General features: G+C 38.3%; 1 protein-coding gene across 1 annotated transcript in view; it reads right to left on the minus strand.

Annotated features, from left to right (window-relative positions):
* Positions 1 to 27304, minus strand: part of LOC104608739 (K(+) efflux antiporter 2, chloroplastic-like) — a 53274-nt gene that overhangs the window by 19910 nt on the left and 6060 nt on the right. The window contains exons 8-13 of the mRNA XM_010274816.3: positions 25712 to 25780; positions 17437 to 17502; positions 16303 to 16392; positions 8319 to 8423; positions 8112 to 8240; positions 7533 to 7742 (exon numbers count right to left, since the gene is read on the minus strand). Coding sequence (XP_010273118.1) covers positions 7533 to 7742; positions 8112 to 8240; positions 8319 to 8423; positions 16303 to 16392; positions 17437 to 17502; positions 25712 to 25780 — 669 coding nt within the window. The remainder of the gene's footprint in view (positions 1 to 7532; positions 7743 to 8111; positions 8241 to 8318; positions 8424 to 16302; positions 16393 to 17436; positions 17503 to 25711; positions 25781 to 27304) is intronic.

Here is a 27304-nt window from a genome sequence, read left to right on the forward strand (position 1 = left end):
TGATACAATAGTAGAAGGCACTCCATGAAGTTGAACCACTTCTTTGTAAAATATAGTAACGATATGTGAAGCATAATGTGTTTTGCTACAAGGTAAGAAATGAGCTTGGAGAAACGATCCACCACAAGATAGATTATGCCATGACCCTTACCAGTCTTGGGCAATCTAAGGACAAAATCCATGGATAAATCTTGCCATGGTTCACGAGGAATAGGTACGGGTGTATATAGCCCAATGTTCTACTTCCATACTTTGGCAAGATGGCATGTCCTGCATTGCTTTATTATACGAGCAATATTATTCTTCAAACTAGTCCAATAAAAACTGTCTTCCACCATAGCAATGGTCTTATCTCTACCAAAATGACCTGGCTACACCTCCAGCACATAACTCCCAAATAACAAAGTTTTGTAAAGTGGTATTTTGTAGACATATGCGGGTATCATAAAACAGATAACCAATATATAGTGAAAAGGAAGGATACTCATCTTGCTTCCTAGCTTGTAACTTAATATAAATTATGCTGAAATACTTGCAACCAGCATAGTCTTGGCTTAGTTGATCAATACCAATGACTTGGACATTCATGGAAGTATGTAAGCCATCCACCTTAGCGTATGTGCCACTTTATTCTCATTTCCAGCTTGGTGCTTAAGAACATAAGTGTATTCTTGTAGGAATGAACCCCACTTCCCATGCCTATAGTTTAGCTCCTTTTGCGAATTCAAGTACTTTAAAGCTTCATTATCTGAATAGAGCACAAACCCACTCCCCCCAAGCCATCCGACTTGGCTTCATTTACTTTCTCACTACAAAATGCAATGGGATGGCCTTCTTGCATGAGAACCCCTCCAATTCCTACATTGGATGCATCACATGCCACTTCAAAGACCTTAGAGAAGTTTGGAAGTTGTAAAATAGGTGTCTCTATCATTTTCTTCTTAATAGTCTCAAATGCTTTTGTTGCTGACTTGGTCCCAGTGTTTTAAAAGGGTAAGGTGCAAAAAAAGCGCAAGGGCCAATTTGCACCTGAGGTGCAAGGCCTTTTTAAGCAAGGCACAAAATTACAAAAAAAAAAACTAAAAAATAAAAAAAAAGTCAGAAAATTCAAAAAAATGCCAAAAGTTTTTTACAAAATGCAAAAAGTATTGAACATAATGTTAATAAAAAAATATAAACTTAAAATTTAAAATAAATGTTTTAAAAAACCTATTACCTAAAATTAAAATACATAAACATAACATGTAAAGCATATTCAAATGAAAATTTAAAAATAAAAGCAAACATATAAAGCATTTTCAAGCATGTAAAACCCACAATCTCTTTTTTTCCTTAATTGCATTGCTTCAAGTAGCTAATGTGATGTAAAACATATTGCATTCTTGATTCTATGAGTCGCCTTTGTACCACACCCCTAGAGGCAAGCCCGAACAAGTCTATGTCAGGGTCTAAAATTCTTATTTCTTACATAAAAAAATAATGATTTTATAACTTTCATTGCCTTTTAAGAAGATATTTAATTGCAATGAATGAATGAACAATATTAGCAAATAGGGGGTTCACGGAGCCGAGGCACAAGGCGCATTAGGCATGCTCCTTTTGAAAGGGGTGCGCCTAGGACCTGGGCAAGGCGCATACCCCAAAATGCGCCTCACCTGTGCGCCTAGGCACGCCTTTTAAATCATTGCTTGGTCCAATTAAATTCACCTCTTTTCATTGCATCAGCAATTGGAGGCATGATAGTGTTGAACCCCTTAATAAATCATCTTTTAAAAGTTGCTAGGCCATGGAAGCTTGGTAGGGAGGGGCCATTCTAAGATAGACTTTACTTTCTCGGGATCAACACTTATGCCTTTAACAAAAACAACAAACCCCAAAATATAACTTTGGGTGTCATGAAAGAGCATTTCTTTAAGTTGATGTAGAGTTTCTCTTGGCGTAAAACTCTCATCACTTGACATAGATGATCAATATGCTCTTTTGAACTATGACTATATATAAGAATATCATCAAAATAAACAACTAGGTAACAGCCAATGAAGGACCAAAGCACCTGGGCATCATCAACATTAAAGTACTAGGGGCACTGGTTAGTCCAAATGACATAACTAACCATTTGTATAAGCCATCTTTTGTCCTAAATGTTATCTTCCACTCATCACCAGGCCTAATCCGTATTTGATGATAGCCACTCCTTGGATCGATCTTAGAAAAAAATCACTCCAATCATCATATCAAGCATGCCATCAAACCTAGGAATTGGGAACTTAGACTTGATAGTAATCTTGTTAATTGTTCTACTATCAACGCACATATGTCAAGAACCATTTGTCTTTGGAGTGAGAAGAGCTGGAACAGCACATGGACTAAGACTTTCTCTAATAAAACCTTTCTTTAGGAGGTCATCAACTTGTCATTTAAGTTCAGCGATAAGCTGGTAAGTTGGACAATTGTGACCCTGGTTGCAAGTCAATAGCAATGTTGAATGTCTCTCATAGGGGGTAACTCATTAGGTAGCTCTTCTAGTGCCAAATCTGAAAACTAATCCAACACTTGGACCATTTCTTTAGGCATTTGAGTAAGTGGAACAACATTTGGTTGCTTTGCCTCCTTGGATGTTACAACAAATACAACTCATATCTCCTTGCTTTCTACTTCAAACTCTTTTTTGGAGAGCAAATGCAATGGTTTTTTCTTAGATTAAACAACAGACCTTTGGAAGTCTCCTTTTGAGGTGGCCTGGCATGCCTTTTAATAACTTCTAGTGACATTGGCTTCATGATAACTCACTTCCCATTAAATAAGAAGTTATATGTTTTCTTCCTTTCACAATGGTAGATATCCCTATCATACAACCAAGGCCTTCCAAATAATGTGTCCGACATTCATAGGGACAATGTCACACCAGAATCAGAATAACTACCATAAGAAATAGTAACAAGGGCTCATTTAGTTACCAGAATTGTTGTGTTATCAACCCAAGCAATTGTATGGTTGTGGTATCAACTTTAGCCGATCCACAAGGCCTTCAGAAATCACATTCATACTATTGCCACCATCTATGATAAGCTTACAATACTTGTCTCCACTCTTCACTATAGTTTGAAATATTGTTGTACGAAGCCAATCTTCCTTGATTTCTTCCTTTGGAGATGCAAGAATATGCCGAACTACAACATAGTTGTTGTCTTCATCTAAAGCATCATCATTAGTGAAAGAATAACCCTCTTCTTCAGCTAAGTCATCACCTGGATCATCTACCACTTCAATGCCTTCTTTATAAATGGTATTAAGGCTTTTGGTAGGACATTGGTAAGCCAATATGGCCCTTTCCTCCACATCTAAAGCAACTAGTATCAGTCTGTTTTTTTCTGAGTAACACCACTAGCAACTGATTTATTCTTATAGTCAACCCCTTGATAAGGTCTAGACCCACTAGGCTAGAGCTGGCATTAGAATATGTCGGCCTAGAAGTCTTTCCCCATCAGCTTGCTTACGATTTGCATACTCTGAGCTTGTGATACAAATTGCCTTGTATTTGTCTTTAAACTCTTCTCAATTTTGACAGCAACTTGGTAAGCATCCTCCAAGTCAAAGACTTGAGCAATTACCATCTCTTTCTTGATTTCAGCCCTTAGTCCATTCTTGAATCGAGCCAACTTTTGCCTCTCACTTTCAGTAGTCCATTGGTAGGTGCTTGTCCCTCAAATGTTTCTTCATTTCTGACCATGTAGAAATAGGACCATCACCTCTATTCTCCAATCGTCGCTCCATGATTCTCCACCATACTTTCACATGACCACCAAGCTTCATACGTGCAAATTTGCTCCTCTGATCATCAATCATGTCATACCAATCAAAAAATTCCTCTAGTGCTGAAGGGAAGGGAGATCCATCATATGGATGGTTGAACCATGTAGGAAGGCTGGGCGAAATTTCAAAAAATTTCTCTCCCTTCCAGGAATTCTATTCCCAATTTTAGAAAAACTACATTTTTCAAGGATCGTTCTTGAAACAAGCCAGACCAGATCTGGACCAAAGATTAGGGAGAGAGATACCTGATATGGAATCCATGCAAATGCTCCTCCCAATGTAGGTGTTCACATCCAAAGAGAGTGCAAATCCGTCATCCACTGAAGTTGACACAGCTTAGGATGAGGCAAGATCAATAGGGAGGTTCTTCAGCAAGAATCACGTCAAGGATGTGAGCATAGCTTCAAATTATTTCTTCTAGCAAGAAATAATATCGAGATCAAATCTTGACCAGTCCAAGATGGAGATCGAATAGGGTAGGTGGTGGCAAGAACAGAGGGAGAAAAGCAAAACTAAGAATTCTGAGTTGAGTGCTCTGTGAAGAGAATTCACCCTCCTATTTATAATCCTCTTTTGGATCAGCTTCCTAATATGATTAGGAAAGAATTCTTTTGATTCAAATCTATATTTGAATCTGGACTCTTAAATGGATAAGACTTATCTTATCCATTAGCTAATCCTATTCTGATTATAAACCCAATTTGTCACCTTTTATTTAATCTAATTAAATACCCAATTCGATGTGGGCTTTTAAGGCCCATTAATCTTTTAGGCTCACTTCCTTTAACTGTTGGCTAACTTGGTTCTCTTTGTATGGCATGGGACCCTAGCATTGATCTCCACAAAAGCCATATTGGTTCAGCCTAGCCTCTGTTACAAGGCCTGGCCAAATAAACCCCTGAACCCATCAATATAGGCTCATAGTGGACCCAACATCTACACTAGATGGTCCCTGAGTCCAGCCACCTTATAAAGGCTCAGGAACTATGGACTTATGTGAGATTAGCCCATCAGGTTTATTATCCCTAAATGGTCTTACACTTAACCTCTCAGCCCTTAATGATTATACACTGCCCGACAAGAGAGGACCTCTCCCTCGGCTGCAAGGTACAGTGCTGCACTCTCTACTCACATGGATCCCAGGAATTAAAACCTTTTGCAAGCAATTTGAAACTATAATATATAAGTATATCTCTATATAAATATATTTTGCAAAACCAAATTTCAAACACATTTGAAATCCACTACTGGTAGTTTAGGTTTTCATCAGAGAGAGTGCATTCCCCGATCATTCACTTTGTCCGACAAAGGGGCTGATCCTGTCACTATGATCACCCAATCAGATGAATTCTCGGATTGCCCCAATATACCTAGGTTTTGACCCCCTCTAAGGATTTCACTGATTGGCATATCAAAGACTAATCCGACACCTAGTGAAGTACCATAATCAAGTCTAGGGGTCAGGTGTAACATTTCAGTTTTGTCCATCTATCTCCAAGGTCCAGGGCAATATTGGAATTTGGTCTGGTTCAGGGTTTCAAGAAAACCCACACTGCATGTACCTCAGGTCTCACCCTGGTAGCTGAGACAAGCCACCCTAACCAACTTGGCGGCACATCAGTGTCAACCATGGCAGGATAAATCTCTCATGATCTATCCAACGACGGTGAAGATTCTAAACTAACACGAGTCTCATAAGTGTCCAGTTCAAGGGTATTACACAGAAACACACCAAATCACATTAATCAATTATGCACTTTTATTCATTTACAATAAATGACAATAAATACATCAATCTGATTGGAGCTAAGGGCATACACTGTCTAATAAGTGCAGCCAGCCAATATAAAAAAAATTGAGGATTCAAGTCTCCAATGAAATCAAAAACATCCACCTTTACCTTCTTGGCTATATCATCTGCATAACCACCATGTTCAGCCTGTTCCATCATCTCATCAAATAGATTTGTGAGCGATGCTTCTTGATCAATCCCTTGATGGGTACTTGAGTCTCGATTAGCTTGTGCAGGTGATACCCTTGTGCAGTTTGCAGCTCTTTGTCGTCCTCTAAGATAAACAAATCCTTCATCTTTACCATTATCATCTTCATGGACAAATCCCTTGTTTAGTCTTCAATCCCTTTCATTGATTAGGGGTGCTTCTTGCTGGATTTCTTCTTCTTTAGCTTCTTGAAGCTCTTTTGCTTGTGCTTTAAAGGTTTCAACTTTCAACTCTCATGCAAAGGGTAGACATCATTGAATCTCTGTCTATCAGTCAGCCAACACCTATACTCCTTGACACATGTAGCCATGATGATAACAGCCTACAACCTTGGCTCTGATACCAAACTGATAGGACCAGCTCAGTTCTAGTCCTTGGAAAATGTTGAATGTTCTTTGATCAGAATTTTATGGCTGTTGATGGCTGGCTTCTTAAAGGAATAAGAGAGAAAATAGGGAGAGAAAAAAGAGAGAAAATACTTGGAATCACTCACAAGGTGCTTAGAATCACTCTAGAGCATGGGAATCGCTCACCATAGTTAGCATAAGCTGAAGAAAATTCAATAAACTTCACTGCTCTTTGTGTAAAACGTCCATACATATTTATAGACTCTAAACACATAACAATCCTAAGAGTCAAATTGTTGGATTCATAATAGTCCGTCCTAGGAATCAAACTGTTAGGCTCAATAATCCTAATAGGACTCAAACTAAGTTGTCATATCTTATTTCAATTCAAAGAAGACTCAAATAACTCTAATCTTATGCAATGACTCTAAAGTTTTAAACATAAACAAACTATAAAATAGACAATCAAACCCTATTATTGGACCCTACAGAAAAATTGTAAAATGGCAAACATACCCTTGGTGTTTAATTCCCAAGTACCATCATTATGCCATATCAGGACCTGTTGTAAGGCCTTATTCTTTCTAGAACAAGTCTTCAAGGGTGCTGATCAATTCCTATCACTTGGTCAGAGTATATAACACAAAAACTATGCCCTTATTTAAGTTGATGTACATGGTAGTAAGTGTTCATTTGTTTCATAGATCCATCCAGATATAAAGAAATTATGCAGATATTAATGATAATATAGAAATTCATCACATGAGTTTTTGATATGACAGACTTCTCCCTATATACTTATATTTTTGTATGTATACAACTATACACGTATTTGTGTGTGTGTGTGTGTTGATTTTGATACATCCTATTTTGATAAACCACGTACATCCCTAGTGAAAACACAAAAACACACCTCTTTATAGTGATAGCTTTTATTAATTTTTGAAACTGTAAAATATTATATTAATAAGCAAATGTGAAAATGTGCCCTTGTACACTAAGGGACAGTACAATGGGAGTATATAATAAATGTCTTTTGTATTTACATATTTTATGAGAACAAGATATCTTGATAAAAAATATCCACTGTATCATATCCCCCTAAACAGCCTGTGAGTCACAAACCAGGTCAAAATGCAGGCACATCTACCAAACATGTTCCTATCTAGGACAAAATGCATAAAGTAAAGCTACTGTTGAATGAATCATCTTGAAATCATACAGGAAAATTAATAGAGAAAAGGTCTTGTATTTTTTAAGCATTTAACTGCCAAATTTAGATATTATATGCAGGAGAACCAGAAAGCATAGTAACCTGTATTAAAACAACAAAAGCTTGCACACAATGTAGTTTATTCAAATGACGGCCAACCTGATTAACAGCCTCCCCAAAAGCTACAAATGCAAACTCTCCACCAGGTGCAAGAAGAAGACCAACTCTTATTGCAGCTATGATTGAAATACCAAAAAGTCTACCAACTAAAGCAACCAATATAGCCTTGCCACTAATCAAGAGTCCCAGTGTTCCCAAAATAACTGGAAAATTTGACACAAGAAGTTTCGGATCAATGGACATCCCAACCTGAAACCCCAGAAGAAATGAAAAAAGTCAATTGCAGATATCCAAGTGAGATTCCATAATAACATAGGACAGTTAAATCTCTGATAAAGAAAATTTATTAAGCAACAATGTGACGGGAAAAAAAGAATAAAATGGAATAGTTGACCAAAAATAAATATTAAATGCAACAAACTAAGTATAGAAAAGAAGCTTAAGGAACAGCAAGGCAGGTTAAGGAAATGAATACGCTAAATTGTTAGAAGATAATGAAAACAGCAAGAAAGCAGGACATTCAGAGTGGATTAGCATGGCAGTCTTTGAAAAAGAGTAATCAATCAGAAACCCTTGGGTATGCAAACAAGAGCACTGAAATCACAATCAAATCCATACCGTCATGAAGAAGAGACCCAACAGAAGCCCACGATATGGTGCAATATCTGATTCCACTTGCAAGGAAAATTCAGTTTCTGCAAGAAGCAAGCCAGCCAAAAATGCTCCTAGTGCCATAGAAAGCCCAGCCTGTTCCAGAAGAAAATGGGAAGCATAAATTTTAGTTGGAAGTGTATGGGGGAAAATTAACAGCAGTAGTGCACCTACCCTTGCTGTAAGCAGGCTAGTCCCTAGAATAACAAGGAGTGTATTTGCAGAAAATATCTCTGCATTTTGATTCTCTGCAATTTGCTTATAAATTGGTCGAAGCAACTGCCAAAACACAGGAGGGAAATGTAAATAGGAACCCCATGCTCAAATAATAAAGTAAAGTAAAATGTCAAAAATGACAATCTAGATTCCATAAAAAGGTTCAAGCTTCCCAAACATGATTCTCATCAAAGAACATAAAGAATAAAGTTTGTACAATTCTGTCATTTCTTTTCTTTTTTCTTTAAGTAATGGACCTTTGTATTAAAAGGAGGGAAAGGTTCCCTCAGCAGAACATTCACAAGTAAAGTCCATACAAGAAAGAAGATGGAAGATACTGTTAACAGTACATGTACTTAGAGCCATAGGGACGCCCTAATATAAATAGTAGAGCTGGCACTGCCAGCTCTCTTCTCTCTTCTCTCCTTCCTCTACTCTTTGATTTCTTCCAGGAATCTTGGGTCTGAAGGCAGTTCAAAGATTCCTTGTCTTCCTACTGTTTTCTTTCTGGATTAAATACAGGATATTCACATTCACTGATTTTGAGGGGATCAGCTATTTTTTTCCTCTTCTCTTAGCCATGTACCAAGATATAGTCTGAGAAGTGGTGACAGCCACTGTGAAGGTGTTGGAAGTGTGCTCCCATCTTTTTGGTGGATCACATGATCCTTGTGCATTCAGGTGAGTGCTTTTGTAGGTCTGGAATGGCCTGTACCTGCAGTAACAGCAAGTATGTTCTTGAAAAAGTAGTGATCGTATGCCCTAGAGGAGATGTTTTTGATGCTCGCAGGGCCTATCTAGACCCATCCTGATCTGTTTCTTGTCACTTTTTGACCCTCTATCTGTTCCTGCAGTGTTCCAGTGCCTCGTGTTATATGTGGAATGTACTGAATACAATTTTTAAGTGCTGTTTGTGTGAGACTAAGGGGTCTGCTGCTTGCTCTTCTATTGTTTCCTGTGTGGCTGGACAGTAACAACAGCTCTCTGCCCATGTCTCTGAGGATTCAGCCACTTCTGGTGTGTCTGCTACTCATGGTGGAGTGAGTGGGGGTATGATCTGAACTTCCCTATGGCTGTTATTTCCCTAGATGAACTTAACTACCTAGAGTGGTCAAAGGGGATTAAACTTTACATAACTGCAAGAGGGAAGATAGGATACATCAATGGAAAAATTAAGGAGCCAAAGTCTGGGAGTGCAGAACATGATAAGTGGAACCAAGAAAATAGTATGGTGATGTTGTGGCTTTTAGTTTCTATACTACAAGTAAGGAAAAACTTTATGTGCACAGAGACAACTTGTGAAATTTGGGAGCAAGCTCAATTTACATACTCTGAGCAAAGACACTATGCATAAATCTATCAATTGCAAGTTGATCCTCTACGTGTAGACAAGGGGAAAGGAGTCACTCAGTTTATTACTCCAATTTGACCTCTATCTGGAGGGAGTAAGATCACTATCTGAATATGAACTGGAAGTGTGATGAGGATGCCAAGGCCTACAAGTCTCTAGTTTCCCAGGGACAGGTTTTCGCTTTTCTTTTGGGGCCAAAAGCTATGTATGAGTCTATCAGGGTGCAGATTTTGGAAAGCAAAGATCTCCCTTCAGTCCAGGAGGTATATTCCTTGGTACAATCAAAAGAGAGGAGGAATGTGATGAATAGTTCAGAGGGGGGAACCGGTTGCTTTGGCAGTTAGTGGAGGTGCAAATGCAAGTGGTGGAAGTTCCTTTAAGAAGGGTGATTTTTAGAAAAAGGTGGATGACATCATGACAATGATAAACTTTGGTGTACTCTTGCCAGTGATCCAGACACACTAGGGACACCTGTTGGGATCTCTATGAAAAGCCTAAGTGGGCTCAAGAATTAAATAAGAAATCTATCCAGAACAAAACAAGAAGCCTAGTTAGCAGGATCAGAAGAAGTACAACTCATCAACATGGTGTCACTTAGGAACATCAGACTTCAGGTTCCACTATGTATCAAGATCTTTGTTCTAGTTCCAATCCCAAGAAGATATAATTAACTCGTTCTGTGACCATCTAGAGTTGTATGGTAGGACACTTCGTCATATGGATTCTGGCACCACTCCCGACTTCCCTTGTGTCTACATCAAATAACTCTGCCACATCCTTCCATATATCCTCTCATGCTTCAGAATCTCCGGGATCATTAATTCTAGAACCTCGAATCATATGACAAGCAAGTCCAATTCATTTCTGTCCTATAACCTACTTTCTAGGAGAGATAAGCTGAGACTAGCTGATGGTTCATTCTCCACCATAGCTGATCAAGTAACCATTTCTCTTGCATTTAGCCTTACTCTCAGATGTATTGCATGTACCTAAACTTCCCATAAACTTGTTTTCCATGTGTAGCATTACAAATTCAGTGAATTGCTTAGTAACCTTTTTCCCTCCTTGTGTAATATAGGATTTGATCTCGGCGGAGACAATTGGTAGAGGTAGTATGGTCGATGGTCTCTATGTATTGGAGTCTTGGAGAATAAAGCTAGTTTTGAAGCCACAAAGTCTGGTCTTACAGCTACAGAGTCTATGAGTCAATCCAATATGAGTTAGGTTTATTTATGGCATAGTCGTCTTGGTTATTTGAATTTTGAGTCATTGAAAATTTTGTTTCCAAAATTGTTTAAATCAGTATCCCTGATAGAGTTGAAATGTCAAACTTGTCAGCTGAGCAAACATTGTAGAAATCCTTTTCCTTAAAAAAATAATAAAGCTGAATTTCTTTTTCATATTGAATTTCCAGGATGGAGCAACCACATATTTTCAAACCTAAAAGGGGAAGGGCCTCCACTCCTTCTCTCCTCTTTGCATACCACAATTGGCCAATGATCTGAGGTTAGTCTAGGAAGAGCCCTAGATGCAAGGTTGCCCCAATGGTCTTCCCAATCCAAAGAGAAAAGAAACCTATCCAGCTTAGAGCAAATAGGACTTGATTGGAGATTGGACCAAGTGAATGACTTTTGGGCTAAGGGTATCTCTGAGTTCAAAAGCATCCACAAACCGATTAAACTTCCTCATACTAGTTGTCACCCTCTGATTGCTAATATTGGTTTCCTCCGTGAACCTAATCACATTGAAATCCCCACCCACACACCAAGGCCCATCCCAAAGTTCTCTGACATCAACTAGTTCCTCCCAAAAATCCTTCCTCTCTCTGTAATCATTTGAACCATAAACATTTGTCAAAACCCACTCGTAACCATCCGCTTGCTGCTTGAACTTCAGTGAAACTAAATATTTCCCAATAAGCTCCTCCACACCTTCAACCACATCCTTCTTCCACAAAGTAACTATCCCCCTGAGGCTCCCCAAGAGGGGAAAGCCACCCAACTGATCCCCCTAGCTTTCCAAATACTCCTAGCCCATCTGCCATCAAAATCCATTCTTTTGGACTCCTGTATTAATACAATGTCAAGATCAAACTGCTTTAACACCTCTTTGATCGTAGCTCTTTTCCTTGCACTTCCTATACCCCTCACATTCCAGCTAAGAATCTTCATTAACAATTCTCTCTTACGTCCCTTCTTCACCTGCCCACTACTTCCCCCCTTTTCTTCTATCTCCTTTCACCCCAAACTTTTTATCACCTTCCACATCCCTTCTCAACCTCTCAACTTCGCTCAGTTTCCTTTTCTTCACTTTGATCTCCTCCTTTCTCTTCTGTAAGCCTCCTTTCAGGATGTTCAAATTCTCCAATCTACAACCTAGTTTCCCCACAAATTTTACTATTGAATCCCCTTTCCTGTTTCCTTCCACCAAAACACCCCCTAACATTTCCCTTCATCTCTCCTCTTCTTTCCTAATCTACTCCCTCTAGACCCCTCCCCTCTGATCTCAATCATACCCTCCCTCCTCAAGACATTTTGTTCCAACTCATTGAAAACTCCTTCAATAATTTCCCACACCTTCTCATTTCTATACCTTCCTATAAGCTCCCCCTCCTGATCCTTCACCAGCCTCTCCGCAAAACTAATGCATCTACCTTCAACACTGGCTTCACATACAGAGGCTGCAGAGCTTGGAATGGGATCGGAATCTGGAACAAAGGACACAGAAGATTCATCAGTAACAAAAACTGAACTGACTCGGTTACCTGGGATTAACTGGAGGGGTGGGGTTACATCCGAGCATAAATTCTCGGCCTCCCGAACTGGTTCAAGAAGTTGGTAATTAGCTGTCCCCTTAAGTTGGTTGGGAGTCAAAATATATTCTCTGGCTAATCTAGCAATCTGTCCTCTCTCCCCAATGTTTACCCCTTGGTGATGTATTCATGCTCTACTTCAGGTTCTTCTGATTTGCCACACTAGTTGCGCATTGCACAATCTAAAGGCTTGAAGAAGGGTTACTCCCATAAGGTTCAACAGTCTCACTTACTCCCAATGTTCCAGGACCCCCCACTGTGCCAATCGAGCCTTCAAAGCTGCCTGGACTACATCTCCTCACCTCTTTTATGTCCCCCTGAAATAAACCCGCCATGTGCATGCCCAAAACACCTTCATCGAAACCTGCCTCGTCCTTCACTCTGCCAAGACTAGAACCGCTAACTAAGTTGCCGTCCGAGTTCTCACTGATCTCCCTACAACGAACCCATCCTTCGTACGCCCTAGCATCTTCTTCGCACCTTTCTCTTTCAAATCTAGGGTTTGGTTTCTTGGCGGAACATCTCAGAGAGCTTGGAACTTCACGAACTTGTCAGCGCAACCACAGCAACTCACCCTGCATACCTTTTTCTGCCGCTGCTTCTTGTCCCCAACAGAACTCCCCAATGAAGACGAAGACAGACCGATGAGGCGGTCCATAGTCGGCCCAACTCCCACCTCCTTAACCCCGACCCACATGACGTTTTAAGTGGTCACATGGGTCACTAAAGATAGTGTTCGGTTTAATAACCGAACCGACCATAACCCCCCCCCGGCTCAGACCAGGCCCTTGGAAGAGAAAATTTTGGTTCACTTGAGAGCTTCTCCACGTTAGAAAAAGTTAAAAAACCCGCCCCACTTTTGCTCTTTTCAAAAAAGTTTGAATTAATTTCTTTTAAATGGCTGACTTGTTGCCTGGACTTCCCCCACCACCTGGTTAATTGCTATTTTGGCATTCCCATGCAGGCTTGCTTCTTTTCCCACTCTCCTTCCTCCACGTGTCCACCACCCAGCCAGCACAGCTTCGTCTTCAACCTTTGGACTTCTTCCCCACCACATCTGTTTGAGTTCAAACACTACCCACACCTTGACCCAAGCTCCATCTGAACTGATATCAAGGGATCTTGGGACGTTTTCAAGCTTGATTCCGGCGACCTGAAGCTCGACTGTCCCCAGACTTCTTTTGTTGGTTCCCATCAGAACCCCACCCAAGCAACAAGCAATCTGTTCAAGAACAGAGTCCCTCCAAAGATTGAAGGGAAGACCTAACAACTTCAACCGTAAGCAGCCTTCTTTCACCTCCACTTTGTTGCAGAGAGGGCTCCAGTTCTGAAGCTGAAAGAGGCAGCCATCCACAACCACCGTGTGAAACACAGCTCCTGGTCGCCTACATCAAGAATCACCTTCGTCTCTGCAAATGGAAACAAACTGGCTTTGTTTTCCAAATCTACCTCCTTAGCTACAGTATCCAGAACCTTCTGCTAATCCTTCACGCTCCTGTCAGCCACTAGCACCAGTCATTTCCTCCAAAAATCTGTGCCATCCCCCACCAAAATTCGCTGATGTACAGAGGAGCAGGCAACCGCCACACCAGGAGCAGTAGGTCCATGCACCTCTACACTCCCACCGGTTCCAACCATACCCTCCATCTGAACCTTTTGGTCACTAGCTTTTGAATTCTGGACAACTGCCTTCTCATCTTTTTTCTTCTTCCATTCCACAGCCACAAGGAAAGCCTGCAACACCTGCACAAAAACCAACCAACCTTTCTGCCTTTTACCTTCTGGTAAGAAAACCATCTGTTTTCCCCTTAATCCAAAAAGCTCAGTCATAGTAATGAACCACCCCTTGGTATTTCTCCTTACTTCGATTACAAAGGTTTTTCCTGGAACTGCCATAGTATTTTTCCACCCTTCCTCCTTAAACGAGTTGATAGCTCCATCCACGAAACCTTTCACCCATACAACGACTTCTCCGGCACCAATATTGTCGCCTTATTGTTTTCTCTGATTTTCAGAGCACAACTACCTTTGGTCCATTCCTCTTCCAAATTGAACAACTTGGCTTCCATTGTCACCTCTGAACGCCATCTTCCAACCACTCTGAATCCCTTCTCCGCATCCATCTTCCCCGATGCACTGGCCAAGTTTGACCATGGACTTTTGTTAAGAGTTCTTTTTATGTCTTTTAGTAGTAGCCGACTTACTAAGGGTATACTTGTCATTGTAACCAGATTTTTTATGAGTATATAAGATAATGAAAGGGGCAACCAGATCTGATTTTCACTTTTTCCCATTCTTTTCTATTTCTCTTCTCTTCTCTACAGAATCTTCTTTCCTCTTACTTTTCTATCACAGGTTTCAAACCAGATTGGAGTTTTGCAATTTCTACATGTTTTTTTTTTTATCAATAAATTTCTACATGTTTTACCTTCTTCTTGGCTCTCAGAAACACTTCTACCGACTTAGCCCATGGAACATAATTCTCACCATTTAATTTGATGGATGTCTTCTGTACATTGAGGTAATTGGGGGAAATCATAACACCTGATTTATTATCAGTACTCTCTCCGATTGTTGCCATTGTTAAGAAAAAAAACAGGAAAACTTCAATCGCCAATACCACCCTTCATTATTCAGCACTCACTACACACACCACACCACAAATAATTAATTGTTGCTGAAATACTCACTGTTGTAGGGTTCTGGGTTCAGCACTGAAACTCATTGCTGTCACATTCAGACACGAATAGGAAGGAAAATCAGTCCCTACACATACATGCTAACCAGCACTGCTAAACAATTGGAATCCAATTTGAATGGGGTAGAAAACACCATGCTATCAGCCAATTATGAAGACCTGTTCACACCTGTCCACAAACCAGCCTTCTTCGAGTCATCAAGTAGAGGATTTCTAGCACACCACTGAAACAAGCACCACCACAGCCACTTGGAGGCTGATTACCTCCTATAAGGAAAAAGAATCAACCCTTTCTGATCCCTTATTGATCTTCTAACTGGTTGATGAGATATCTCAAAAATTCAGACCTGATATGGCGATGCAAAGAAAAAGATAGGAAGAAGAAAAACTGATTTCTAGACTGATTTCCAGAGCTCTGATACCATGTTAGTGGTTCGGTTAGCACTAGTTCAGTTCTAGGTCTGAAATAAGAAAGAAAGAGAGAAGGGGAAGAAGAGGAAGAAGAGAGAAGAAAATAGAGAGTTTGGCCAGAGAAAAAGAACTTACTCTCTTAGCTGACTCCCCTTTTATTTATAGGTTGTGTATCTTGATATACAAAGACAATTATGTCCCTCATTAAGTATGCGACACATAACTTAAACAGAGACAAAATAGACAACTCAACTCTAATTACATAACAAAAGACCAAACTACCCTTATTGTTGCTGACTCTAACAATTCATAAATGATTATTGGTGGTTCAGGGATTTATTTTTCTAGGCATCCAGAGAATACCTCATTTCTGTCAGGTGCAAGCATGTTAAAAGGCCATCCATGCTTAGTTGGATCCATAGATAGAGGGTACTGGGAGACTTGGCCTATTTTCAAAGCATTTGGCACACCCCTAAGCTTAACTTTCAAATTCAGTTTTCGTGATATTTTAGTTCATGCTAATTTGAAGGATAGACACAACAGTTCTAACATGCTATAACTAAAAATGCAAAATAAATAGCCTTTTCAAAATTCCAAGTTCTATGACTTAAGAAAAAAAAACTATGAACCATTACTCATGCAGAGGCAATGTCTTAAAGCAGAAAATTACCAAGCGCCCACCAGCAATTATGGCAGTGATAGCAACAATTGCCTTAGCAGCTGCTAATCCAAGAGCTTCTGCTATGGCCTGAAAACCAACCTGTACACCGAAGACAATATTACCCCACAAATACCACAAAATAATCAGAAGATGCTTACCCTTAAAATGGAAATGTGTCCTAAAAAATCATAAAGATATAATTATATACCTAAGAGTTGTAAAGAATTATAAGATGTTATACAGAATCTAAACCAGGGGTTGGGCCATGGCATCAAAAAACAAAAAAAAAAAGAAAAAGAAAAAGGGAAAAGGGGAAAGATGCAAGAAATGGATGTAGAGTTATCAACATAATGGAAGATTTGATAATGGAACTAGGCAGTTTAGGTATTCAAAAGATAGATAGAACAAAGTGTAATTAATTATGATGCCAAGAGAAATGAAAGAACAGTAAAAAGATAATATCTTCATGATGACCCAGGTCTTGAGAAGATAAATAGAGCATATTTGATGTAATCTAATATTTGAACAAGTTTAGCACTTTTGATGTTAACATGGCAAAACATCTCTTAAGTCTTAATATCATATGTTAGTGGGGACATTATGGCATCCTCTCTGGGAGTGGAACACATTCTACGCTTACTTTTTAGGCTAATATGATTGGAATGACACTTCAGAGAAAGGATCTTCAGTTCCCTGTAAACCAAGATACAAGGTTCAATACAAAATTTCTTTTTTTTTATTTTTGTATTTTGGCCTCTAATTATAAATGTTCAGCTTAATGTCTTCTATCAATCCTTGAAGTCATAAGTTTTAATCCAACAGTTTTAACCTGAAAAGCAAAACCTTGGTTAGCCATGTATACCTTATATTTACTCCATATCCATTTCAGGCTTCTACCAAAAAAAAGGGCACTTCAACTTTTAGACTAAGTTCCATGACTGACAAAGTGTCTTGCCATTGAACCATTTTTGGACTTTCACATAGGTATAAATGTAACTAAGCAGACTATTCAAACTCCTCTGCATGTGTGCTGTTTTTAAAAGATAAAAATGAACAATAATAGAAAACAATCCCTATTGAAAATAAAACATAAAATAATCAGAGGTACACAACAGCATAAGGGTTAATTCTAGAAAAGGTTACCCCTCCTTTGGAAGAATTTGGCGAAATAAGAGGGATCAGTATTAGCAACACCACAACAGCCAAGTCCTGAAAAGAGACAAGGAAAGAAAAAGAAAGAAAAAAAAAATGAGAAGATTGTAGCAATCAGGCTCAAGGATCAAAATAAAGCATCAACATAATCAAGAAGCAATAATTTAACCCAATAAAATGAAAAATGTGGAATAGGAGTTTAAGGATCAAGAAGGAATATAGATCCATGCATCCACAATTCAGAGTACCAACATATGCAGATTAATTAGATTTTTCTATGCTGACCATGTTGGTTACTGGCATATAGCAACATATTAGCAACTTAATGGTGTTAGAGCAGACATTTGAATAAGCTGATTACAATTGAAGAAAATATACCCAGACATCCATATACAGAGCACCAATTTATGCAGATCAATTGAATAAAAGTTTCTGCTATGTTGACTATGTTTTGAATGGTATTACATCACTCTTGGTTAGATAGGCCTTTCCAATGAGGATAAAAATTAGGATGCAACTTGGATACCCGGTTTGAAAATTATCCACTTCATCAGTCCCAAGACACATTAAAAATTTAACAAATCCTCATTCCTCAACCCAAGCCCACTCAAGTTGCAGCCCTAATAAAAGTGTCAGGAAATGTTTGGTCACATTCTGATTTCAAGAGTAGAGTAATAAAAATGATACTAAGTCTTTCCCATAATAACCAGATATGCCAGCTCCCTTGGTTCAGGTTCATATGTAGCATGTTGCAACTTCTTGCAAGAACGGGAGGGAAAGCTTCTAAAACTATGAAAGGATTCAGTTTGCTATAAAGCAGGATTCCTAGGTTTGAAAGGATCCAGGCCATCTGGTGTAGAGATCTACAGTTTATATTATAGTTCATTGCAAATGTTAGCTTGGTTTCAACTTTTAACATGGTTCACTCTACTTTGAGCATCTTTTCATCATTCTCCAGTGAAATATGAGATCTGTGTTACAGCTGCTAAATTGGGTTATCTAACGTTTCAAGGGAAGCTCTTTGACAGATACTATTGGTAAGTTGGACTATTGCAATGCTATCTACAATATAAACCAAGAGCATTAATTCATAGTTTCCAAACTGCAAGCAAGAGTTGATGTGGCGGATTGACAGTGTAGCAAATCTAATTCAAGGTGCATTACAAATCTATCAAAATTCTCGAAAAGTATGTGGGCATCCCAAGGTTGAGTGCTACCTTAGATTAATTCCACTGTTGGCCACTCCATCTAGAATTCTACAATCAATGTTTTAAAAACCAACAGGAGATTGAATTGCTTTGGAGGGCAGTTCAATCCAACAAGGCTGAACTCCAGTCTGATCCGATTGAATTGAAGATGCCATATTATATGCATATAACAATATGGATGTGCAACATCATATCATTCTAGTCCTTAGAGAATGTTGAATGGCATTCTTCGTTCAGAAATTGATGGCTCTTGATGACTGTAATGGCTTCTTGAAGGAATAAGAAAGAAAATAGGGAGAGAAAGAAGAGAGAAAATACTACAATCACTCACAAGGTGCCTAGAATCACTCTAGGGCATGGGAATCAGTCACCATATTTAGCATAAGCTGAAGAAAACTCAGTAAACTTCATTATTCTTTGTGTAAAATGTCCATACATATTTATAGACTCTAAATTCATATTAATCCTAGGAGTCAAACTGTTAGACTCATAACAGTCCTAGGAGTCAAACAGTTAGACTCATAATAATCCTAGTAGGAATCAAACTAAACTTTAATTCCACTTATTCGATGACTCTGAAATTTTAAACATTAACAGACTATAAATAGACATTCAGCCCCTATCATTGGACCCTACAGAAAAATTGTAAAATAACAAAAATACCCTTGGTTCTAATTCATTCCAAATCCCAAGTACCATCATTATGCCATATCAGGACCTGTTGTAAGGCCTTCTTTCTAGAATAATTCTTCAAGGGTGCTGATCAATTCCTATCATCTCTCCCCAACTTGAAAGAACACGACCCCAGCGATTTAAAACCATGGTATCTTAAATAAAGATCTGGGTCAAGATGATGAAAGTCTTCAGCAATGATCCAAGAACACTCAGATATAGGCTTGCTTTTTCAATTGACAAGGAATTTTTTATGCCCTCCTGTAATAGTAGATATTAATTCCTCATCTAAAACATCCTCTAGAATGTCATTTAGAGCTGCAATAGTTGGCAAATTAGGCATAGTAATCTTAAAAGAATCCACATGTCATGGTAAGGAGTCAAGTCCTCAACATTGAAGATAAGACTAATTCCCATGCCCATCTGGCAACTCTAGAACATAGGCATTAGAACTTACCTTCTTGATGATTTTGTAAGGGCCTAAACTCTTGAAGTGGAGCTACACACCTTTAGGAAAACACTCTGGTCATATACATCAAGGTTTGAAATGTCGATGTTGGTGGAAATGTCGGTCATCCAAATATAAGAAACATGTCGGAAATGTCGGAAATATTGTACGGGAATGTCATAAAAATTATAGATATGGTGGAAACACTATAAAATGTGCAAAATATAGAATGGTATTTTTTTTAAATGATAAAAGAAGCATAGGGACACCTTTTTAAATTATTATCTTATTCTAAATCATTAAACAAAGCTAAGAAACTAAGGTTATAGACAAAAGAATATGTTCTAAAGTTGCCCTATAAACCTTAAGATTTAGAGCTTCATAATAGAATGAGTTAAAGCAAAATTTAAACTCATAGAAAATGTAAATGGTTGTAATAGATTAACTAAATAATCTATTACACAAATAAAAAAACTAATATTTAGCTTCATATTTGAAATGAACATTAAGTTAGCTCAAAATGGTAATCATATAAGTTAGGTAGACAATAACTTGCTACTTCACATACCTACAATATTGTCACCAACTTATGTTAGAATACTATCTCTTGTACTCCACATAGTATTGGTAGTGTTCAATGTGGAATATGTCAATTCCAGTAAAATTTCATGTTACTACCCATGGAAGTGGAAATGGAAGTATGTCATGGAAACTATTCTTGTACTCCACGTAGTGTTGGTAGTGTTCATTAGGGAAATGTTGATTCTAGCAAAATTTTGTGTCACTACCCATAGAAATGGAAATATGTCATGGAAATATTAGGAAAATTAGGGACATTTTAAAACTATACATACCATAACCATGTCTCCCTCTTGATAATTTACCAACCATCGATGAATATCATCTCTAGCCATGTATAAATCATTCTCAAAGCAATTTTCCTCCTAACGTCCTCATGTATCTCTCTTATGTGCCTAGCAAATGCTTCTACTTCAACGCTAGTACATGTATTTGGTGGTAAGGTAACTAAGTCAATTGGCCACTTAGGCTGAATACTATTCACCAATTCAAATGGACTTCTTCTTGTGGATCTATTTACCGAGTTGTTATAAGCAAAGTAGCAAACTTAACTATTGGAAGCACTAGATCCCATCTATAAGTATGATCACCAACTAGACATTGTAAAAGATTTCCCAAGCTTTTATTCACTACCTCAATTTGATCATTTGTTTGGAGGTGAAACAGTATAGAGAATTTCAGCTGAGTATTGAGTAGTTTCCAAAGTGTCTTTAAAAAATAATTCATAAACTTGGTGTCCCAATCTGATACAATAGTAGAAGGCACTCCATGAAGTCGAACCACTTCTTTGTAAAATATAGTAACGATATGTGAAGCATAATGTGTTTTGCTACAAGGTAAGAAATGGGCTTGGAGAAACGATCCACCACAAGATAGATTATGCCATGACCCTTACCAGTCTTGGGCAATCTAAGGACAAAATCCATGGATACATCTTGCCATGGTTCATGAGGAATAGGTAGGGGTGTATATAGCCCAATGTTCTGCTTTCATCCTTTGGCAAGTTGGCATGTTCTACATTGCTTTATTGTATGAGCAACATCATTCTTTAAGGTAGGCCAATAAAATATATCTTCCACCATAGCAATGGTCTTATCTCTACCAAAATGACCTACTACACCTCTAGCACGTAACTCCCAAATAACAGTCCCATAAGAGGTATTTGACAAACATAAGCAAGTACCATAAAAAATAAATAATAAATAATAATAAGCAGGTATCATAAAACAAATAACCATTATGTAGCGAAAAGGAAGGATACTCATCTTGCTGAAATCCTTGCAACCAACATAGTCTTACTTTAATTAATCAAAACCAACGACTTGGACATTCATGAAATGAGGTATGTAAGCCATCCGACTTAGTGCATTGGTCACATTATTCTCATTTCCAGCTTGGTATTCTTGTAAGAATGATACCCACTTTCCATGCCTATAGTGTAGTTTCTTTTGGGAATTCAAGTACTTTAAGGCTTCATGGTCAGAATAGAGCGCAAACTCCTTAGATATTAAGTAGTGTCGCCAATGTCGTAGAACTTGCACTACTACATATAACTCCTTGTCTAAGTGGAATATTCCTCTTGGCTTCATTTTATTTCTTTTTTTTTTATAAATGAATGGCAATTTTATTAAGAAGAGAAGAAAGTGTACAATTACCAAAAGAGGAGGCATGAGACGCTACTTCCCCTCAGAAATGAGAACATAACCACACTCTTAACATAATACAATTATAAGGTAGCCCAAAACAACTCAACCCTTGAAGCCCCTTGTTTATCCACAAAATCATCCATAGTATTTGCCGATCTGCTAACCCACTAAAATTTGACTGACATGTTCCTTGTAAGCCAATTAACTTTCTTGAGAAGATCCCTATAACCCTAGAAAATTGTTTTTGGACCAGACAACCAACCTACTACCACCTTAGAGTCTCCCTCAACTATCAAGTTCTCCACTCCATGTTGGTTGGCTACTTGTATTCCTTGTAGCATAGCAAATATCTCATTCCTTGTAGAATCGCCAACTCCCACTGGTCCTGAAAATAAGGGTAGAATGTTGCTATCCTTATCTCTCAAAATCTCTCCTATACCCAAAGATCATGAATTACCTTGACTGCTTCCATCAAAGTTCAGCTTTAACACACCCTCTGAAGGGGGTCTCCATTCTTTTTGGAGGCTATGGAGGTCACCTCTACACAACTTTTTCGAAAATCATCAAAAGAATAATTCATAAAAAGGTCTGAAGTTTTCAGCAAAAGAATTGTCCTTGTCAATACACACTACTTTACTTTATTGAGGCTTCTTTCCTTTTATTGGAACATTCTAGCATTCCTTTCCTCCCAAATGGTCCATAAAATAGTTGCTCTGATACATTTTCACATTAGTTTCCCTCTCTTCATTGGCCACCCAAAAGTAGAAGGATCAAAAAGAAAATTTACTTCAAAGGGCAAGTTCCACCTACACATAAACAACATAAAAGCCCAATTCCAAATATTAGAAGCAAAGGAACAAGGTTTCAGCAAGTGCTGACAGTCCTCACTTTGCACTGTACACAAAATAAACCAATTTGGGGACAAACACAAATAAGGCCTCTTCTTTTGTATGTTATCTAGAGTAATGATCTTGCCATAATAAACTTCCCAACAGAAAACAGCTATTTTAGGGGGGATAGGCCTTGACCAGATTTCTTTGATAGGGAACACCGAAAAGGAAGGAGTAGAACAAAGGGACTTGAAGAATGAGGCACAAATGAAGGAGCCCAGTGCAGGACCTTTGTGATTCAGCACTATTCTTGCAACTAAACTCAGGTTGTAACAAATATCAGATTAAAAGAAAGAAGAGAAGAGAAGAGAAGATGAAAGAAGATAACCCAATCACACCTAAGGGTGAGGGAAATCACACCAAACTCTATAGAGAAACCTTCTTTGTTCATCAGTCAAAACTGTCTTTCCAAATGAACCTTACAAGCTTAATAAGAAGAAGCTTCCAAAGAAAGAAACTTGCCCCCCAAGTTAGCTTGCCCAACAAGCCACTTACAAAAAGAAGCTAGATTAGACTAAACCTGCCCCAAACAATTACAAACACAAAGCCAAACAAAGGGAAATTACTAGACGAAGACCTGTTCCCAAACATAACCCACTAAACATGAAAAATTACAAAAATACCCTTGCTGTCCAGAAGTGTAAGAAAACCATATACCAACTAAGTCCTGTCCAGTAGCAAGCTCAACCACACAAAGAGCATCTTAGGGTGGATTGAAGACTCTAGGGTCTTCCCAAGTTGATGCACAGATAACCCAGCTCCCATGTGGGCCCCACGTCTTCACAATGATGCCAAATGAGCATAGGAGCAGCTTTGGTTCTCTTTTGATATGCCTTAGGTTGATCCCCATCAGAGCCACTCAAAGTCAATGTCCAAATTCTTCTATCAAGTTTAAGGGGGTCCAAACAAACAAAGTCCAAAAGAAGTAAAAGCTCAGAGACACAAGCAGACTCATAATCCCTTAAACCTCTACATAACCCAAAGTCTCAATTTAATGTCAATGGGAGAACCAAGGGAGAAAGGAACTTTGAAACAAGCTCCTTTTTAAAGAGGGAGATAGAATAGAGAGGGGAAGCAGTCTTTCAAGGACTGAGTACCCACAAAAACATCTTCCTGAAAAGGAATAGAATTACCAGAGTAGACATCTTACCCTATAAACCTAAGGAATTTAGGGAGGGTGACAAAAATTGCCTTCCAAGGTGTTGTGAGCAAAGCCCGTCGAAATACCCCAGCATCCCAACCAATTTAAAAGAAACCATGGATACTACCCCCTCCCTGTTTTGGGGAAAAAAACTAAAAAAAAAAGGAATGAATTGGTACAAAGTACTGATACACCCCTTCCACCGTATCAAGGTGTATCGATACTTAGAACCTTGGGTATTCCACAATCCATTATATTAGATATAAAACAAAGCTTCTTAATCACTACTGGAGAACTTTGTTGTGATAACTTCACTCTGAATTACATTTCAGCAGCACTTGTCATCCTCAGACTGATTCTCAGAAAAGGGGATGAATAGAACTTTTGGCAATACGATATGTGTAGCCTTTCTAAGCAATGGGATTTAGTTCTTGCAGAAATGGATTTTGCTTATAACAACAAGGTGAATCTATCTATAGGAAAGACTCCATTTAAGATTGTTTGTGGGCGTACTCCTAGACATGCATATGACCTAGTTCCTCTTCCTAAAATACCAAGGTATAGCAATGGCAGGAGAGCACTTAATTGATAAGATCATTTCTAGTCATGAAGATGTAAAGAAACATCTTGAAGCAAACAGCAGCCAAAGCCATGTATAAAGAAGCAGCTGGCTAGCATAGGCATTCCAAGGTTTTCAAATAAGGCTTTGAGGTTATGGTGTTTCCAAGGAAGGACATTTATCCTACAAACCAATACAAGTCGCATCCCAAAGAAGATTGGAACTTGCAAAATCTTGGAGAAGATTAGTGACAATGCATATATGATGGATCTTCCTAATTCCATGAATACATCCAAGACTATCAACGTTGTTGATCTTTATGAGTATATTATCTTCCAATTCCAGTATTGCAAGACTTGGGGATGAGTCCTCCTTCAAGTGTAGGGACTTATTTAGAATCTAAAGAACTCCAATTTGAGGAACTTATCACAAAATAAAAAAGAACAAATTGAGAAGGCATGTGACAAATCAAAAGGAAAGAAAAAGAAAGGGAAGTAGTCACATTCCTAAATTCTATTAGTTGTTTACTTTCTGCTTTAATAATTATTGGTTGTTTCTAGATATTTTCCTGAGTTTATAGCTGATTTATTGTTTTACCAAAAAAATAGCTGATTTATTGATGTTAGAGAATCTTTGAATTGGTTATTACAGGTTTATTAGTCACAAAAAAGGGTTATTTCAGCAATTTTTGCACAGGGGTACTTTTGTACTTTTATTTTTAAGTCATCATTGCCCTACTTTAGAAGGCATCTTTCCAGAACATAATGAGATCACATCTGAAATTATTTTACCAGAAAACTTGCAGCCAACTGCTAGATTGTTTTCTCTCTTTCAAGTTCATATTCAATCATCAGTTTCAGTGATATCTGTTGTGAAAATCACCAATAACAGATCTTTTTTGACCTGTTCTTTGTATTAATAAATTAACTAATTTGTTACTTTTAAAAATAAGCCCATGATGAACCATTGTGTAATTCTATTGCTTATCCAAAAAAAAAGAAACATTTTGTAATTCAGTAGTCACTACTTGAACTGTGGATTGAACTTGCAATAATCATTTTATGATAATATCTTCTACTAGCAAGCCTATTGAGCTAACACTTATCCAAAAAGGGAGTAATACCTGAAATAGTAGAACAGAAAAAGTAGCACGCCCATGACGTGATGTGCTCTCACCTCGTTCCTGCAACACCTGAAGAAGTCCAGAAATGTTAATATATTTACTTACTACAGGGATTATATTTAATCATCATGTGAGATCTTAATTCAGAAACACATATACTTTTGGTTGGTAAAGAATTGAAGGGATTTTTGACAAATCTAAACTTTTGGAAAGGCCCAACCCCACCTAAAATTAGAGCTTTTTGTTGGGAGGTATATCACGATAAGATTAGTACATTACAAAAAAGGAAACCTTGGTTGATACTATTTCCTAATGTTTATCTTCTGTCTAGAGGACATGATAAAAGCTCTTTTCATCTCCTAATCTCCTGCAGTTTTCTGTCTACTATCTGGAGTTTTTCTCTTTATCTGGAAACAGGTGGGACCCACCTTTGGATCTGAAAAGTTTATTTCTCAACTCATTTATCTCCCTGCCAAAGAGAAGGGGAACTGTGCTTTGGAGTTTCACAAGGACAGCAATTTTGTGGAGTGTGTGGTTAGAAAGGAATGGTCGCCTTTTCAAAGATAAGGAAAGGAAACTAGAAGAACATATTGACAACATCTCAATCAAAGTAGTGCATTGGGTGAAGACTTTGGATATATTCTCTGATTTTGCAGTGTATGACATCATTAGAAATTGGAAGAAGTGGCAAGGTCAGATCTTTGGACAGTAAAACCTGTGGTTAGCTAGGCACCTCCATCCTTGGGACACCTAAAACTGAACTTTGATGGATGCAGCCTGGGTAATCCTGGGCCATCAGGCATAGGTGGAGCAATCAGGGATGAAAATGGAAATACCTTAGAAATTCTTGTAGGTCCTTTGGGAACAAGAAACTCAATTAAGGAAGAGATTCGGGTAGCAGTTACAGGTTTAAGGAGCTAAAAGCATAGAACTTCAAGGAGGTGGAAACTGATGGAAATTCAAGAACAGTCATTGCATGGTTAAAGGATGAGCAAAAAGTGGCTTGGAGCTATTGATACGTATTCAGAGAGCTAAAAAGAATAATAGAGGACTTGCAAGCACAAGTGAAGTGGATTCCAAGGGCTGCCAATGGTTGGCAGATGAACTAGTAAAGTGAGGGGGGTAATGAGGTATCAATTGTATTGGGGCCAAATTGGCTAAGATTTTCTTATGTTGGAGGTTAGCCTCCTCACCAGGGTTTTTCTGTCTTTATGTACTCATATTCATTTTCTAATTAATAAAATTCAGTGCTGTTACTCATCAAAAATTAAAAAAAAAGGACCTTACACATAGTTAATATCAAAATGTTTTGGGAAACAAACTCATTCTATTCCTTGACTCTTAGAAGGTATCTTGTGTCTGCCTTAATGAGGCCTCTCAGCTGAATATGAAAAGCATTTGAAAACAGGTTTGAAATATGGACAAACTTATTGTAGGTTCCCTTGACAGGGTTGCATAAGCTGAGCCCATGTTAGTATGTCACCACATACCCATGCAAAAACAGCTAAGGCCCAATGGTCTCATATGAACATAGAGCTACTAGAAGCAACAACCTGATCGTAGGCTACTATAATACATGAGGTACATTACCAT

Source organism: Nelumbo nucifera, chromosome 6 (assembly GCF_055504915.1).
Source record: "Nelumbo nucifera cultivar China Antique chromosome 6, China Antique-T2T, whole genome shotgun sequence".
Classification (NCBI taxonomy): domain Eukaryota; kingdom Viridiplantae; phylum Streptophyta; class Magnoliopsida; order Proteales; family Nelumbonaceae; genus Nelumbo; species Nelumbo nucifera.